This window comes from Heterodontus francisci, chromosome 33, assembly GCF_036365525.1.
Source record: "Heterodontus francisci isolate sHetFra1 chromosome 33, sHetFra1.hap1, whole genome shotgun sequence".
In the NCBI taxonomy this organism is placed as follows: domain Eukaryota; kingdom Metazoa; phylum Chordata; class Chondrichthyes; order Heterodontiformes; family Heterodontidae; genus Heterodontus; species Heterodontus francisci.
The window spans coordinates 55,239,493-55,255,350 of NC_090403.1; the positions used below are offsets into that span (position 1 = coordinate 55,239,493).

Consider the following 15,858-nt stretch of genomic DNA (forward strand, 5'->3'; position numbering starts at 1 on the left):
CTAATTTTAAAGTTTTTGCCCCCTTGATCTGGATTGGCTAACTAGAGCAAATAGTTTCTTTGCATTTACCTGATCAAATCCCTTTAATATTTTAAACACTTGCGTCACATCTAAGCAAACAACACGCACTATACTCACGTAAAGGAATATTTTATAATCCACGTAAGAAGCCCAGGAACTCTGGTCTTGGATTCTTGGATCCTGCACTCGCACAGTGATGAATTCCTACCAAACACAATGTTTCAGTGTTAAACACATCACATACAAACAGAGTAGCTTTGTACAAAGCTACTTCCAACTCCATAACATCACCCTCTCCACCCCTGCCTCAGTTCATCTGCTGCAGAAATCCTCACTAAACTCGACTATTCAAATTCTCCTCTGGCCGGACTCGCACCTTCTGTAAACTTGAACTCATCCAGAACTCTGCTGCCTGCATCCTAACTTGCTCCATCTCTTTCACCCATCATCCCTGGGCTCGCTGACCTGCATTGGCTCCCAGTCTGGCAAAGTCTCAATTTTAAAATTCTCATCCTTGTTTTCAAGTGGCTCCATGGTCTTGCTGCTCCCTAACACTGTAACCTCCTCCAGCCCCACAATCATCCAAGATCTCTGCACTCCTCCAAATCTGACTTCTTCCGCATCCTCGATTCCCATCACTCCACCACTGGTAGACAACCTTCAGCTGCCTGGGCCCTAAACTTTGGAATTAACTCCCTGACCCCTTTCGCTTCTCTCTCCTCATCTAAGACAGTCCTTAAAATCTACCTCATTGACCACTGTCCGGATATTGCCTCGTGTGGTCCGGTGTCCAGCTTTAGCCGATAACACTCCTGTAAAGCGCCTTGGAATCTTTTACTACATTAAAGGTGCTATACAAATGCCAATTGTGGTAGCAAATCTAAATAATGCAATGAACGTAGCCTTTTTAATACCTCCTTTCAAAAACATTTTTCCCTTCCTCAGTTACTTCTCATTCTCCAAGTGAGTGGAACAGCAAGAACTGCACTACCAGGATCATGTCAATGGTGCGCCATAACCTGCAGCCGGGATCTGTACTAAAGCCAGAGAGTGCTGGAAATGCAGCATCTGTGGAGGGAGAAACAAGAGTTATTGTTTCAGGTCGATGTCCTTTCATTGGTAGAATCTTGATAAAAGGTCATCGAATTGAAACATCAGTTCTGTTTCTCTCTGCACAGATACTGCCAGATCTGAGTGGTTCCAGCATTTTTTTTTCAGATTACCAGTGTTAAACTCCAAGAAGCTTGTTATAGAAGGATATTGCTGGAGCCTATATTTAGTCAGTTTCATAAGAAATAGGAACAGGAGTAGGCAATTCAGCCCCTCGAACCTGCTCCGCCATTCAATACGACCATGGCTGATCTCATATTTATTTCACATTTATTGTGCAGAGTAAAATGATTACAAACATGTAACTCCTCACTCAAAACCTTCCAACAGTCTCAATGAGTGGCTGCTTATAAGTGCTCAACTAAGACCCCAATTAACACCTTTCACCTGCATATAATCAAACCACTGAAACACAATTAACAGATTAACAGGTCCCCTTCTTGCTTTTACAATACAACTTGGATTAACATGCTCCAACAACATTTCAAGATAAATTCCATATTATGCACAAAGTATTAACATGCTCAAAGAACATTTCAAAATAAATTCCACATTGGATACAAAGTATTACATTGTGAGACGCCCCTCCTCTAGCACCCTAACAATTTCTTTGTACAAGCATTTCCTTTTGTGAAACAATCAGATAGCTGATGACTTGCATCTACCCATTTAAAGTTGGAGATTTCCTTTCTCTCCAGCATTTGTTTCAATCCAGCAAAGTCAATATGTCGTCTTTTCTCACTCACACTTTCTGTACAGTGTACACAGTCCCACAAAGAATGATTATCCACGTAACATTCAATGGGTATTCTATCTTCAGTATGTCCCTTGTTCAGAATTTCACCCAAAATATTTGACAAATAGAACCCCATATCCACTATCTCCACAAGATCCAGTGTTTCCGCAGCTAATGTGCTTTTAACAACCAAGCTAAAGGACAGCAGTTCCCATTTTCACCCATCAGAAATATTATGAAGCCAGCTGCACTCGAATACCCATCAGCAAGATTAGCATGTGAAGTATCACTAAAAATTATTAGCTTCATGTTCTTTGGGTCACCTAAGGATGGGAACTTCAGTACAAATTTCTCCATATTTAGTTTTTTCAACGTTTCATTTGCTCTTAAAACATTCTTAACTTTTGGATGCTTCACCACTTCACCATCGTGCTTAACTCCAGCACATCAAAACTAGCAGCGGGCCTAGTCTGACAGCACAACGAGTTTAAATTGACCAATCATGCTTCATAATTGCTCAGTCTCTGCTTTAGAGAGATCATCATCTTTCTGTGATGACCTAACATGATTAATCGGGATAGGAGTAACACTCTCTAAATAGGATTGTTGATTCAAACTTATTCCAGATTTATTCTACTTAATATCTAAACCAATATATTTAAAGGCCCCACAAGCCTGACTCCCAATCTTAAATTCTGCCCTAATCTTATTAATAACATATTTCTCAAAATCTGCAGTACCATCCCATAAGAAATCATCAACATGCATCATGAAGATGCCTGAAAGTTTCCCTTTACGATACCAATAAAACATTGCAGGATCTGCTTTTAGTTGAACAGAACCAATTTTCAACAAAACAGATCTCACCGAGAAATACCACACCATGGAAGCATCATTAAGGCCAAAGACGCATTTGTTCAGTTTCCATAATTTTCCTTCTGCATCGGCTGCCTCGTTAGGTGGTTTCAGATACATTTCTCTCTGAAAAGTATCACCTTGCAGAAATGCAGCTTTTATGTCAATGGATCTACACTCCCATGAATCTGTGGCCAAAAGAGCCAAAAAAGATTTTCAAGTTTACTTTTTCAGCTGTGGGAGAGTCCACTCTAACATCGGTACCACCCAGTCGCTCTTCAAAACCGCTCGCAACTAGCCTCGCTTTAGCCTTATAAGTTCCATCGGGAAGGACCTGTTCCAGTACAAATCCATCTAGGTGACAAGGCTGGCTGGTCCCCTATCTGGTACCTCAGAATAAACTCCAAACTCTCTCCAACTCTCTAATTCCTTATGTTTTGCTTCTCTTATTAGTTTATCCTCAAGTTTATTAGCAGCCACTAAAACACTAAAATTTCACAGTCATGAGGACTTCTGTTTCTAGTGCTATCCCGAGACTGCTTTCCAGCCTTCGTTTCATTGTTGAATCTGTTCAAACTACGGCCTCTATTAGCACTTTGATGTCTCTCAGAACTACTGCAAGATCTCCCTCACACTTTATCGGAGGCTCTTTCTCTAGTACGTGATCACTTCCTTATGCAAAAGTCACTTCCAGACTCACTATTAGAAACTGCACTGCACTTTCATACCCTCCAATCTTTCACCTCATTGTGCCAGTCCATGGACCTTGCTTCTTGGCCATCATCTTGAACATTTAACCAATATTTAAATTTGCCTGTAGATTTTCCTGCACGTCCCAAAATTGTTGCATCCCTCCATTTATTAGACCCCTTTGGAATATACATCACCCGAGTACCTACTCGGGGTAATTGCCCTTTGGATGCGATAGCAATCATATTACTATCCAACTGTTGATCTACCATATTCTGTGCCTCAGGACCTTCATCACAAAATATTCGAGGTACAAGGTGCCTCGTTTCCCTCTATCAGCTACTCAGATTTTGAGATTTTGTCATCAATCCCGATTAATCGTGAGGAATGAACCTTAAAAGTTTGATTTCCATGTTTGATAACTACTGGTTTACCATCATGACCGATTACTGTACCAGGGCCCTTCCATTCCCAATGGCCCTCTCTTTTATAATACACAAAATCTTTTGAACTAAATTCCACCTCAGATGGCCATTTTGTGATGCCTCAGAGCTCTGCAAATTTTCTTAGAGACCTCAGCCTTGATGAAAGCCCATCTCCCTGCATGTAAAGCATTCATATATGTAGAAAAAATGGAACTAACTGTAGTACCTTCTAAAGCAGGAGTACTGTCGCACAGTAGAGAAGGCAATTCGATAGGAACTATATCCTCCAACCAACTGATGTAAATTCTTCGCATGAACCGCCCATGCCAGGGCAGTTGTCAACTTGCAGTTTGGTTGGTCAGCTAAGATTTTATGTAACATTTCAAAACCAATGTATAATTCCTTTCACAACGCCCATTGCTGAAAGGACTTTCAGCTGCAGTATTCGTAACCATAATGTTCATGTTTTCACACATATCCATGAACTCGTCATTGGCAAATTCCCCTCCATTATCAGTCAGAAACCAAGTCCAGTCCCTATCCATCTCTCCATAATTTTGTCAATAATCACCCCTTTGTCCTCACTATTTATTATTGTAGAAAGACTAAATCTGGTTGCTAGGTCTATAAAATGTAGAATGAAAATATTCTTGTCTTTGTCCCATACCTTTAAATCTTTGGCAGGTACCTCGTTAAAGTAACCTGCCAATGGAAGGCTGACAATAGGACATGATGGTGTCCTCTGATACTTTTTTACAAATTTCACACTTTCCACTAATCTCTTCTATTATCCTCATATACTCTTCATCAATCACACCTGCATCCTTTTTTCTTAATGAGACTTTTTGTCTCTGTCTTCACAAAGCAGAGGGTTGATGTAGACACTGTAGTTAAAGAGGAGGAGTATGAAATATTAGATACGATAAGCATAATGAGAGGAAGTACCAGAGGGTTTGATATCCTTGAAAGTGGATAAATCGCCAGGGCCGGATGGATTACATCCCAGGTTGTTAAAGGAAGCCAGGGAGGAAACAGCAGATGCGCTGAGGATCATCTTCAAATCCTCACTCGATACAGGAGAGGTACCAGACGATTGGAGGTCTGTGAACGTTGTACCATTGTTTAAAATGGGTGTGAGGGATAGGCCAAATAATTAGAGGCCAGTCTGTCTGACCTCGGTGGTGGGTAAATTGTTAGAATCTATTCTGAGGAACAGGATAAACTACCACATAGAAAGGCACAGATTAATCAGGGATAGTCAGCATGGATTTGTTAAGGGAAGGTCATGTCTTACCAACTTAATTGAGTTTGTGGTCTACATGGATTTTAGTAAGGCATTTGACAAGGTCCCACATGGCTGACTGGTCAGTAAAATGAAAGCCCATGGGATACAGGGGCATGTGGCAGGTTGGATCCAGAATTGCCTCAGGGCCAGGAAACAAAGGGTAGTAGTCGAGGCAAAAACAAGAAATGCTGGAATCACTCAGCAGGTCTGGCAGCATCTGTGGAAAGAGAAGCAGAGTTAACGTTTCGGGTCAGCGACCCTTCTTCGGAACTGACAAATATTAGAAAAGTCACAGATTATAAACAAGTGAGGTGGGGGTTGGGCAAGAGATAACAAAGGAGAAGGTGCAGATTGGACCAGGCCACATAGCTGACCAAAAGGTCACGGAGCAAAGGCAAACAATATGTTACTGGTGTGTTGAAAGACAAAGCATTAGTACAGATTAGGTGTGAATATACTGAATATTGAACAGCAGCAAGTGCAAACCTGAAGAAAAACAACCTGAAAAAAACAGTGGGAAAGCAAACTGAACAAACTAAGATGAAATGAAATAAATGCAAAAAAAGATTGTAAAAAATGTAAAAAGGAATGTAAAAAAAAAGGAAGAAAAAATAACTAAAAATGACTAAAAATGAAAGTAAAGTGGGGGGCTGTCATGCTCTGAAATTATTGAACTCAATGTTCAGTCCGGCAGGCTGTAGTGTGCCTAATCGGTAGATGAGATGCTGTTCCTCGAGCTTGCGTTGATGTTCACTGGAACACTGCAGCAATCCCAGGACAGAGATGTGAGCATGAGAGCAGGGGGGAGTGTTGAAATGGCAAGCAACCGGAAGCTCAGGGTCCTGCTTGCGGACTGAGCGGAGATGTTCCGCAAAGCGGTCACCCAGTCTGCGCTTGGTCTCCCCAATGTAGAGGAGACCACACTGTGAGCAGCGAATACAGTATACTACATTGAAAGAAGTACAAGTAAATCGCTGCTTCACCTGAAAGGAGTGTTTGGGGCCTGGGATGGTGAGGAGAGAGGAGGTAAATGGGCAGGTATTACACCTCCTGCGATTGCAAGGGAAGGTGCCCTGGGACAGGGACGAGGTGGTGGGGGTAATGGAGGAGTGGACCAGGGTGTCGCGGAGGGAACGATCCCTTCGGAATGCTGACAGGGGAAGGGAGGGGAAGATGCGACTGGTAGTGGCATCACGCTGGAGGTGGCGAAAATGGCGGAGGATGATCCTTTGGGTATGGAGGCTGGTGGGATGAAAAGTGAGGACAAGGGGAACCCTGTCACGGTTCTGGGAGGGAGGGGAAGGGGTGAGGGTAGAGGTGCGGGGAATGGGTCGGACACGGTTGAGGGCCCTGTCAACCACAGTGGGGGGAAATCCTCGGTTGAGGAAAAAGGAGGTCATATCAGAAGCACCGTCATGGAAGGTAGCATCATCAGAGCAGATGCGTCGGAGACGGAGAAACTGGGAGAATGGAATGGAGTCCTTACAGGAGGTAGGGTGTGAAGAAGTGTAGTCGAGGTAGCTGTGGGAGTCAGTGGGCCTGTAATGGATATTGGTAGACAACCTATCCCCAGAGATGGAGACAGAGAAGTCGAGGAAGGGAAGGGAAGTGTACCGACCTCTACCTTGCAGAAGCTCAACGCCAACTCACAGACACCTCTTCCTACCTCCCTCTGGACCATGACCCCACCACCGAACATCAAGCCACCGTCCAAAGGACTGTCACTGACCTCATCTCCTCTGGAGATCTTCCCTCTACAGCTTCCAACCTCATAGTCCCGCAACCCCGGACAGCCCGCTTCTACCTCCTTCCCAAAATCCACAAACGGGACTGTCCCGGCAGACCCATTGTGTCAGCCTGCTCCTGCCCCACTGAACTTATTTCTTCCTATCTAGACTCTATCTTTTCTCCGCTGGTCCAGTCTCTTCCCACCTACATCCGTGACTCTTTTGACGCCCTACGTCATTTTGACAATTTCCAGTTTCCTGGTCCCAACCGCCTCCTCTTCACTATGGACGTCCAATCGCTCTACACCTCCATCCCCCACCAGGATGGTTTGAGGGCTCTCCGCTTCTTCCTGGAACAGAGGCCCAACCAGTCCCCATCCACCAACACCCTCCTCCGCCTGGCTGAACTTGTTCTCACATTGAACAACTTCTCCTTCAACTCCATGCATTTCCTTCAAGTAAAAGGTGTCGCTATGGGTACCCGCATGGGTCCTAGTTATGCCTGTCTTTTTGTGGGATATGTCGAGCATTCTTTGTTCCAGTCCTACTCAGGCCCCCTCCCCCAACTCTTTTTCCAGTACATTGATGACTGTATCGGTGCCGTTTCCTGCTCCCGCCCCGAACTAGAAAACTTTATCAACTTTGCTTCCAATTTCCACCCTTCTCTCACCTTTACATGGTCCATTTCTGACACTTCCCTTCCCTTCCTCGACTTCTCTGTCTCCATCTCTGGGGATAGGTTGTCTACCAATATCCATTATAAGCCCACTGACTCCCACAGCTACCTCGACTACACTTCTTCACACCCTACCTCCTGTAAGGACTCCATTCCATTCTCCCAGTTTCTCCGTCTCCGACGCATCTGCTCTGATGATGCTACCTTCCATGACGGTGCTTCTGATATGACCTCCTGTTTCCTCAACCGAGGATTTCCCCCCACTGTGGTTGACAGGTCCCTCAACCGTGTCCGACCCATTCCCCGCACCTCTACCCTCACCCCTTCCCCTCCCTCCCAGAACCGTGACAGGGTTCCCCTTGTCCTCACTTTTCATCCCACCAGCCTCCATATCCAAAGGATCATCCTCCGCCATTTTCGCCACCTCCAGCGTGAGGCCACTACCAGTCGCATCTTCCCCTCCCTTCCCCTGTCAGCATTCCGAAGGGATCGTTCCCTCCGTGACACCCTGGTCCACTCCTCCATTACCCCCACCACCTCATCCCCATTCCATGGCACCTTCCCCTGCAATCGCAGGAGGTATAATACCTGCCCATTTACCTCCTCTCTCCTCACTATCCCAGGCCCCAAATACTCCTTTCAGGTGAAGCAGCGATTTACTTGTACTTCTTTCAATGTAGTATACTGTATTTGCTGCTCACAGTGTGGTCTCCTCTACATTGGGGAGACCAAGCGCAGACTGGGTGACCGCTTTGCGGAACATCTCCGCTCAGTCCGCAAGCAGGACCCTGTGCTTCCGGTTGCTTGCCATTTCAACACCCCCCCCCCTGCTCTCATGCTCACATCTCTGTCCTGGGATTGCTGCAGTGTTCCAGTGAACATCAATCGAGGAACAGCATCTCATCTACCGATTAGGCACACTACAGCCTGCCGGACTGAACATTGAGTTCAATAATTTCAGAGCATGACAGCTCCCCATTTTACTTTCATTTTTAGTTATTTTTTTCTTCCTTTTTTTTTACATTCTTTTTCACATTTTTTACAATCTTTTTTTTTTGCATTTAGTTCATTTCATCTTAGTTTGTTCAGTTTGCTTACCCACTGTTTTTTTTCAGGTTTGCACTTGCTGCTGTTCAATATTCAGTGTATTAACAGCTAATCTGTACTAATGCTTTGTCTTTCAACACACCATTAACATATTGTTTGCCTTTGCTCCGTGACCTTTTGGTCAGCTATGTCGCCTGGTCCAATCTAGACCTCCTTTGTTATCTCTTGCCCCACCCCCACCTCACTTGCTTATAACCTGTGACTTTTCTAATATTTGTCAGTTCCGATGAAGGGTCACTGACCCGAAACGTTAACTCTGCTTCTCTTTCCACAGATGCTGCCAGACCTGCTGAGTGATTCCAGCATTTCTTGTTTTTGTTTCAGATTTCCAGCATCCGCAGTATTTTGCTTTTATTATGGTAGTAGTCGAGGGATGTTTTTGTGAATGGAAAGCTGTTTCCAGTGGCGTTTTACAGTGCTCATCATGGGTCCCTTGCTGTTTGTGGTATATATTAATGATTTGGACTTAAATGTGGGAGTCATGGTTGGGAAATTTGCTGATGACACAAAAATTGGCTGTGTAGTTGATGGCGAAGAGGATAGCCATAGACTCCAGAAAGATATCAATGGTTTGGTTGAGTGGGTGGAAAAGTGGCAAATGGAATTCAATCCAGATAAGTGTGAGGTAATGCATTTGGGAAGGGCAAATAAAGCGAGGGAATACACAATAAACGGGAGGATATTGAGAGGGGTAAAAGAAGTGAGAGACCTTGGAGTGCATGTCCACAGGTCCCTGAAGGCGGCAGGACAGGTAGACAGAGTGGTGAAGAAGGCATATGGAATGCTTTCCTTTATTGGCCGAGGCATAGCATTCAAAAGCAGGGATGTAATGCTGGAACTGTACAAAACACTGGTTAGGCCACAGTTGGAGTATTGCGTACAGTTCTGGTCACCATATTACAGAAAGGGGCGGCACAGTGGCGCAGTGGTTAGCATCGCAGCCTCACAGCTCCAGCGACCCGGGTTCAATTCTGGGTACTGCCTGTGTGGAGTTTGCAAGTTCTCCCTGTGTCTGCGTGGATTTTCTCCGGGTGCTCCGGTTTTCTCCCACAAGCCAAAAGACTTGCAGGTTGGTAGGTAAATTGGCCATTATAAATTGCCCCTAGTATAGGTAGGTGGTAGGGAAATATAGGGACAGGTGGGGATGTGGTAGGAATATGGGATTAGTATAAATGGGTGGTTGATGGTCGGCACAGACTCGGTGGGCCGAAGGGCCTGTTTCAGTGCTGTATCTCTAAACTAAACTAAACTAAACTAAACTAAACTAAACTAAAGGACATAATTGCTCGGGAGAGAACACAGAGGAGATTTACAAGAATGTTGCCAGGGCTCGAAAGTTGCAGCTCTGAGGAAAGATTGGATCGGCTAGGGTTGTTTTCCTTAGAACAGAGGAGGTTGAGGGGTGACTTAATTGAGGTGTACAAAATTATGAGGGGCCTAGATAGAGTAGACAGGAAGGATCAGTTTCCCCTAGCAGAGAGGTAAATTACCAGGGGGCATGGATTTAAGGCAATTGGTAGAAGGATTAGAGGGGACATGAGGAAGAACTTTTTCACCCAGAGGATGATGGGTGTCTGGAATTCACTGTTAGGAACGGTGGTGGAGGCAGAAACCCTCAATTATTTTAAAAGGTACCTGGACATGCACCTGAAGTGCTATAGCCGGTAAGGCTATGGACCAGGTGGTGGAAAGTGGGATTAGATTGGGCAGCTCGTTTTTTCAGCCGGCGCGGACACGAAGGGCTGAATGGCCTCCTTCTGTGCTGTAGTTTTTCTATGGTTCTATGGTTTAGCAGGGCTTTTAATCGCTGACAAGAAGGATAAGTAAATTGTCTGTGTAACTTTAAGACAATTTGCCTTTTATCTCTCTGGTTCTTAATGCCTGATGCCATCAATACTTCTCTAACACTCTGACTAGAAACATCAGGTTTTGTTAAGGGGATACAATAATGTCCTGACTGGGTAAACTGCAAATTCACTGACTTCCCAAAAATAACTGCCTTATCATGCTCCATATCAAGTTTCATTTGTGCCTTTTTCATTGAAGGCTTACTCAAGAGTAAAGGCATCTCACTGGAGACTACATCAGTACTGATAAAGTGGCTTACCCCAGCTTTTTTACATGGAATTACTGCTCTCTTCAGTGACTTCAACATATTGTCATCACCACACGTGAAGCTGGTAGTAATTTCATACTCCGTAACCTTGCGCAATCCTCACTACTGAGTGAATCCAGATAACACTGTAACCAATCAGTTCTACATACTGCCGACGTGCAAGCACTATCCAATACAGCACAACTGAACGAATCCGCAACTAACACATTCATCACAGGACTAAAACTCCTTGTGACTGGTACAATTCGTTCAGATCCATCAGTATGTTCCTTTTCTGCCTCAGAATTCTCTGTGTTGTGTTTTATTTCAAAGACTCTGCCCCTCCACTTAGGGCAGTTCATTACATAATAATGCTTTGAATCACATCTGAAGCACTTATTAACTGTTCCTTGGGCATTCCTGGGATTCATTCGCCTATGATTGATGTTCCAATTCTGTCTTCCACTGTAATAGTCAGATCTGCTAAAGGTGCTTTCATCCTCATTCCTCCTGTCTTTAACTGTTCCATTATCCTTCTGCCTACTTCCAGTATCTGGATTATTTTGAAATCTAATAAACATCGAGTCCTCCATTCTTTGTGTCACCACAAAATGCCCTGCTTGCTCTACCAGGGCTGCAGGAAATGACTGTTTCCCCAGGAATTTATTTTAAGGCTGCAGACATTTGATCCAACAGGAATCTTTGTCCAAGAACCGAACTCCAGTTAGAACTATGAGCCTGTCCATATGTGACACCCTAGCACAATCTAGAAATTTAAAAGCTAGCACTGAACCAGGGATCTCCAAATTGAATTTCCTCAATCTTCTATACAGTCTGTTAAAGTCCATGATATATTCCTCCATTGAATAACCATCTATTTTCCAAAATCTATCAAGTCTGACTATGCCTCATATGCATTCAATAGGTCATCTTGCTTGTAAATTTCATCCAAAAATTCTAACAGAGGATTCAACCCTTCATCAGTATTCTGCTGGCGAGCATCCAGTTCACAAAACACTTTACTTCTGATTTTACTTTTGGTAGGAAGTGACAACACCAAGGCCATACCTTGTTTCCTCTTTGGCAGAGATGTAACCTGTGTCCACATACCCACTTCATTCTTCCACTGGTCATATGGTTCAGAATCAGAGAACATCGGAGAGTAATCATACCCTGACAATTTACACTTGCTTTCTGCCATATTTTCCACAGTAGCCCTTGAGATTTTAGTTTTCTATCCAAAACAATTTTCCTAGTTTCCAACCTTCAGCTTTAGGCAACCACCCTCTGCTACCATGTTAAGCTCCAGAAAGCTTGTTATGGAAGGATAATGCTGGAGCCTATTGTCATGGAAGTGTTTTTTTCCGTTGTCTAAAAACTAAAGGGGTCTGTATGCCTTTAAGACTGAGAGTTGTTTGTCCCTCTGGGAACAGTGTGCGAGAGCTGCAAGCCTGCTTCCTAGGCTACAGCAAGAGAGAGCGGTCACATGCTGTATTGTATCAGTTTGACTGTGTGTAAAAACTGGCTTGGACCAGTTTGATCTGCAGACCAGCGAAGTGTACTCTCCTTGAAGGAAGGATTTGTCTCCCTCTCAGCAGAAAATCTACATTAGACTACAGGCTGTGTGTCGCCTAAAGAGGAAACGACCCCTGGAAAGGAATCTTTACATTGTTGGAGGTAGCAAATTCCTTTTTACTCCCGTCTCTAAGAGGTCTCTGTCTCAGGAGTCACTTTCTTTTGTCTTTTGCGTTTCTGGGAGTTCTGGAATGCGCAGTAAAGTTTCTACTGTTAGACTGCTAATTCAAAATCTAAATAGACCTGTTGTTATACTCCTTGTTGAAAGATCTGTGTGATGCCTACTGCAGCCAAAGTGCCTTGAACACCTATCCATTCCAGACTGTTCATCAACTTGCCTGGAGACTTCAAGTGGCATCTGACTATTCGACTCTGGGACACCTCACTGATCCGGGAAAGTAACCAACCAGGACTCACAACCCAGTTGTTTTATTATTCCTAAGAAACAGCTCTAATTTTTAAAACATAATTTTAGAACCGATTAATCATTGGTTTTTGAATTTATGTGTGAGTGCATGAGGGTTAGGAGGATAAGAAGTTATAATGTCTTTTCAGACATAGATTTATCTTGGTACTGTTTAAGATTTAGTTTATTAATAAATAGTTAATTTGTTTTTCGTTAAAGATACCTGGCTTGGTGCATTTTATTCTGGGGGTTAATAAGGTGTTTAGTTTGGCTAATTTCCGGTAGGTGGGAAACTTTAATAATATGCTGTGACCTGTGGACTAATGGGACTGAATTGACAGTGCATGACTCCCACCTCGGTCATAACACTATATTTACTCAGTTTCACATTTTTTGTGCAGAGTAAAAGGATTACAAACATGTAACTCCTCACTCAAAACCCTCTACCAGTCTCAGTGAGTGTCTGCTTATACGTGCTCAACTAAGACTCCAATTAACACCCATCACCTGCATATAATCCAACCATTGATGTACAATTAACAGATTAAGAACCAGCATCTGCAATATTTTGTTTTTCTGTACTAAAGCCACCAGGGGAGTTAAAATTTAATCTTTTACACTCTCCAAATGGGCAAATATTGCCTGGTGCCTCTCCATGTCAATACAAGATTGTGAACTTGCCCCAAATGCTAACATTGTAAATGCTAAGTACAGTACATCAGCCCTTAAGCCAAATGCACTTTCACCTCAGGTAATAATTGATCACTTGCACGAGTGTACAAGTCCTGCTGCAGCTGGCAAACCAGAAGAGTCAGGGCAGCGAAGGAGAGAAGGAATTCCTCACAAACTAGCATCTCTGAGGGGAAATTTTCAACTTGCTCATTAACTTTCACAATTTTTTTGTGATTTTATCCTCCCTTCAATTAGCATTGTTTTCATTGATTTTAAATGTGGAATAACAGTCTCGTTAACTTTCAGCACTTAAAGTACTGAATTAAATTTTTCATCCAATCTAAATGTAAAAGTATAATTAAAGATAACACAACTGAGTTTACCAATGCACTTTACTAGGAGTCAGCTTTACCGTTGATTGGGAGTTCACAGACACAGTAGTTATAGCAGGTGGAAAACGTGAGTATTACACTCGTGATTTCCTGATACGCACAATAGGGCACAATTGCAACTACAAATTAGGAGCAGGTGTCGGCCACTCAGCCCCTCGAGCCTGCTGATCTGATTGTACCTTCGACTCCACATTCGACTACCCCCGATAACCTTTCACCCCCTTGCTTATTAAGAATCTAACTACCTCTGTCTTAAAAAAATTTAAAGACTCTGCTTCCACTGCTTTTTGAGGAAGAGCATTCCAAAGACGCACAACCCTCAGAGAGAAAAACTGTCCTCATCTCTGTCTTAAATGGACGACCCCTTATTTTTAAATAGTGACCCCAAGTTCTAGATTCTCCCACAAGGGGAAACATCCTTTACACATCCACCCTGTCAAGACCCCTCAGAATCTTGTATGTTTCAATCAAATCGCCTCTTACTCTTCTAAACTCCAGCGGATACAAGCCTAGCCTGTCCAATCTTTCCTCACAGGACAACCCACCCATTCCAGGTATCAGTCTAGTAAACCATCTCTGAACTGCTTCCAACACATTTACATCCTTCCTTAATTAAGGAGACCAATACTGTACACCGTACTCCAGATCTCACCAATGCTCTGTGTAACTGAAGCATAACCTCCCTACTTTTGTATTCAATTCACCTCGCAATAAACAATAACATTCTATTAGCTTTTCTGATTACTTGCTGAACTTGCATACTAACCTTTTGCGATTCATGCACTAGGACACCCAGATCCCTCTGCATGTCAGACCTCTGTAATCTCTCACCATTTAGATAATAAAGGGGATTTGAGGATAGTGTGGGAAAAAGGCATTGAAGTGGATGATCAGCCATGATCATATTGAATGGTGGGGCAGGCTCAATGGGCTGAATGGCCTACTCCCGCTCCTATGTTCCTAATATGCTTATTTTTTATTCTTCTTGCCAAAATGGATATTTTCACATTTTTGCCCACTCACTTAGTTCTCTGTTTCTGTCTCTTCAGACCTCAAGGCCAGTCTGATTCTGTTATCTTCAGAAGAAAGTTGACATTCTTTGATTCCAAATTTTTGTTACATTTTAATTGTAGGCTTAGAAAAAACTTAATTTCTGCTTTCCATATTTTAATTCTATTTTTTTTAAAGGAACTGTTTTCAAATAATATGTTTCAACAAATCCTAATTGCTGTTTAACATCTCATACAACTCAAGGGAATGGGAAATGGTTAAAGTGGGACTTTGCTGCCTCAGACGGAGGACACACTCCATTGTGTTGTGTGGCACGACCACCATGCTAAATGGAATAGATTCACAACAGATCTAGCAGCACAAACCTAGGCATCCGTGAGGCACTGTGGGCCATCAGCAGCAGCAGAATTGCATTCAAACACAATCTGTAACCTCATGGCCCAGCATATCCTTCACTCTAACATTTCCAATAAGTTAGGGGACCAATCCGGATTTAATGAGGAGGGTAAGAGAGCATGCCAGGAGCAGTACCATTCTGTACAAATCCATGGAAAATTAAGTAAGATTGAAAACTAAGCTAAACCTAAAACTCTGTTGCTTGTATTCTTACTTACTCCTGTTCACCCATCACCCCTGGGCTCACTGACCTACATTGGCCCCCTGTCGACCAAAGCCTGAAGTTTAAAATTCTCATCCTTGTTTTCAAATCCCTCCATGGCCTTGCCCTTCCCTATCTCTGTAACCTCCTCCAGCCCCACAACCCACCGAGATCTCTGCACTCCTCCAACTCTGGCCTCTTGAGCACCCCTGGTTTTAATCACTTTATCCTTTACGGCTGCACCTTCAGCTGCCTAGTTCCTAAGCTCTGAAATTCTCTCCCTAGACCTCTCCGCTTCTCTACCTCTCTCTCTTCTCCTTGAAGACACTTCTTAAAACCTATCTCCAAGACCAAGCTGTTGATCATCTGCCTTAATATCTCCTTATGTGCCATGGTGTCAGTTTTTATTTGATAGTGCTCCTGTGAAGTGTCGAAAGGCACTATATAAATGTAAGATAATGTAATATAAGTGTTCTT

At 43.4% G+C, this 15,858-nt stretch overlaps 1 protein-coding gene across 2 annotated transcripts in view; it reads right to left on the reverse strand.

Annotated features, from left to right (window-relative positions):
- LOC137348236 (sorting nexin-11-like) overlaps window positions 1-15,858 on the reverse strand; it is a 128,080-nt gene that overhangs the window by 101,156 nt on the left and 11,066 nt on the right. For both annotated transcript variants that reach the window (XM_068013621.1, XM_068013622.1), the window contains exon 4: window positions 139-225. In XM_068013621.1, the coding sequence (XP_067869722.1) occupies window positions 139-225 (87 nt within the window). The remainder of the gene's footprint in view (window positions 1-138; window positions 226-15,858) is intronic.